Raw genomic sequence first — 2,444 nt, 5'->3', positions numbered from 1 at the left:
CTCACCTGTACATGAGGATGAGGAGGACGATGGTGGCGGTCAGCACAGCAGCGCCCATGCCCAGGCCTACCTGGGCCTCCACAGGGAAGGCAGACGGCGCAGGCTCGGCCTCGTACTGGACCGGGCCCAGGGCCAGCCGCAGGTTGCCCATCTGCACCTGGAGGGGGGTGAGCGGGGCTCCTGAGCACCTGCCTTCATTGCTCTGCCCGCCACCCACCCCTGCACCAGGGCCCCAACCTCACCACAAACTGCGGCAGGGTGCTGGAGCCATTGGCAGGCTGCGGGGCCCGCGGGGGCGGCTCACAGTACAGGTGGGTGAGTGTGAGCGTCTTCACTAGGCACTCGCTGTCACCGATATGCACGCGCACCTCCTCCTTACTGATGCCCAGGTTGAGGCCCTCACCCTGGGAGACGGAACAGGGGCCTGAGCCGGGCTGCCTAGCCTGCGCCTGCAGCCCCTCCACAGAGATGGCCAGTGAAGCCCTCACCTCTACATCCAGGACGTTGCCAGATTTCAGGAGGGCGGGCCCCTCTCGGCTGAGCGGGGCCAGCCGGGGGTTGGGCTGGTACTGGAAATCCTGGCCCCCGCTGGCACTGGCAAAGTCCACGTGCACGTTGTCTAGGGTGAAGAACACCCGCTGGGGGCGTGCCCCGTCTGGCACGGCAGGGCTCAGGCACAGGAGGAGATTGGAGGAGTTGATGGAGCAGACGGTGGAGCACTGCGAGGCACCCAGGGCCAGGATGAGGTGGGGTGAGCTGGGGCTCTCCTGCTCACCCCCAAGAGCATGGTGGCCCACACCGCCCCCCCTCACTGGGCATGACCCCAGGGCAGCCCCACTGCCTGCCGGTGGGGGCTCACCTGCAGCAAGCCTCCCTCAAGCTGGACACAAGCCTGAGGGGCTGAAGCGGGGGCCCCGCAGCTGCTCCTCAGGTCCTGGGACTCGGTCCCTGCAGTGGTCTCTGCGGTGGCTTCTAGCCACACGGACAGCAGAGGGCGCCGCACCACGTCCAGGTCCTTGCCCCTGACTCGGATCAGCCGTCCGCCCCTGTGCCAGGATAATAGTCAACAGGGATGGGGGCAGCGGGCAGCCCAGCTCAGCCCTACCTCCCTGCCTCCCCAGCAGGACACACAAGTTGCCCTGGCGAACCAGGTCCTCACCCCCGGAAGCTGACGCTGGGTTCCGCCGCCAGGAGCTGGGGGTTGGCGGTGTAGCGGAAAGGGATGGCCAGCAGCGTGCGCTGGGCATGGCCAAAGACCACGCGAACCACGGCTTCTCCTGGGCCGGCCTGGGGCATGGTGTGGCACACGATGGCCTCAGGACACACTGGCTCCTGGCTGTAGGGGAGAGGGGTCTCGCACTTTAGACTCTGGCCTCAGCCTGGCCGACCCACAAGAGCCCCGCTCTGCCTCCCTCGAGGACAGAGCCCACCGAGAGTGGTCACAGTGGCCATTTTTCTTGGACTTTCATGGGAGCCGTAGGGAGCTCCGAATCCACCACCTCTGCTGTACATAAGGGGACACTGAGCCCACAGGAAGTGGCTCCACCTGAGAGCAGCCAAGCCGGGGCCAGGAGGAAAGAGATACTTACATAGGACAGGGTTGGCTGCCCACAAATGCACTGATGTTGCCTCCTGTCTGGAGATGCTGCCCGTGGATGGTGAGCTGGGTGCCCCCCGCCTGGGGGCCCCAATGGGGACTCAGGCTCAGCAGAACAGGGTCCTGGGGGACAGAGCAGGCGGGGGCAGGCATAGCAGCCCAACCCGGCACTTCTTTGACTTGGCTCTAGTTCCCAAGGCCCCTCGGCTGCAAGGTGCTGGCCAACTTCTCGGCTTTGTCTCCTGGACCACAGCTGACCACACCCACCTCCCGAAAGCCCTGTGCGCAGCTTCCACAGCCTGACAGCGCTCCCTTCAGCTGCCCTGCCAGGGGAGCTCTTCTCTCCTTACTTGTCCCTGCCCCCGGGAGGGCCTCATCCTCTGCCATGGCTTGCACCTCCCAGGTTTAGGCCCCTGAGCACTTACTTAACTTTGAGATCCAATTGCTTCCTTGGGATGCCGCATGTGCCGAGCAGATGCTAACCCGATGCTAACCTGCCCCTGCCCCCCACTGCTCCTGCTCTGGGCTTCTCGGCCCCCAAATTGGTCCCAGCAGGCACTGAGGGCTCAGGCTAGTGCCTGAAGGCAACCCAGCTTTCTTGCATCCCCAGGCCTGCAGGCAGCCAGGCCCGCAGCAAGTCCCAGCAGCTCTGAGTCCCAAACTGGCCCGCTCGCCTTCTATACTTGGTACTTCTGCTGCCCACCTCCCTCCTGGGCAGTGTCATCTCTGTGCCACCATTGCCTGCTGCCCATCCTCCACTCGGATCACGGGGCTTCCGTACTGGACGTGAAGCAACACTTCTTGCTACCCTTAGGCCAAGTCTGAAATCCTCATCTAGGTGTCTGTG

The 2,444-nt window shown here is 64.6% G+C and overlaps 1 protein-coding gene across 1 annotated transcript in view; it reads right to left on the bottom strand.

The window, feature by feature from the left end:
- Position 1: 1 nt before the first annotated feature.
- The window catches only part of LOC105310370 (plexin-B3-like), a gene marked incomplete at its 5' end in the record, with an annotated part of 7,575 nt that continues 5,132 nt past the window's right edge, over positions 2–2,444 (bottom strand). The window contains 6 exons of the mRNA XM_011386557.1: positions 2–157; positions 243–404; positions 489–719; positions 860–1,046; positions 1,160–1,336; positions 1,590–1,783. Coding sequence (XP_011384859.1) covers positions 2–157; positions 243–404; positions 489–719; positions 860–1,046; positions 1,160–1,336; positions 1,590–1,783 — 1,107 coding nt within the window. The remainder of the gene's footprint in view (positions 158–242; positions 405–488; positions 720–859; positions 1,047–1,159; positions 1,337–1,589; positions 1,784–2,444) is intronic.

This window comes from Pteropus vampyrus, unplaced genomic scaffold (assembly GCF_000151845.1).
Source record: "Pteropus vampyrus isolate Shadow unplaced genomic scaffold, Pvam_2.0 Scaffold2687, whole genome shotgun sequence".
Taxonomy (NCBI): Eukaryota; Metazoa; Chordata; class Mammalia; order Chiroptera; family Pteropodidae; genus Pteropus; species Pteropus vampyrus.
The sequence above is the reverse complement of the archived record's forward strand: the minus strand, read 5'-3'. Positions and strand labels throughout refer to the sequence as shown.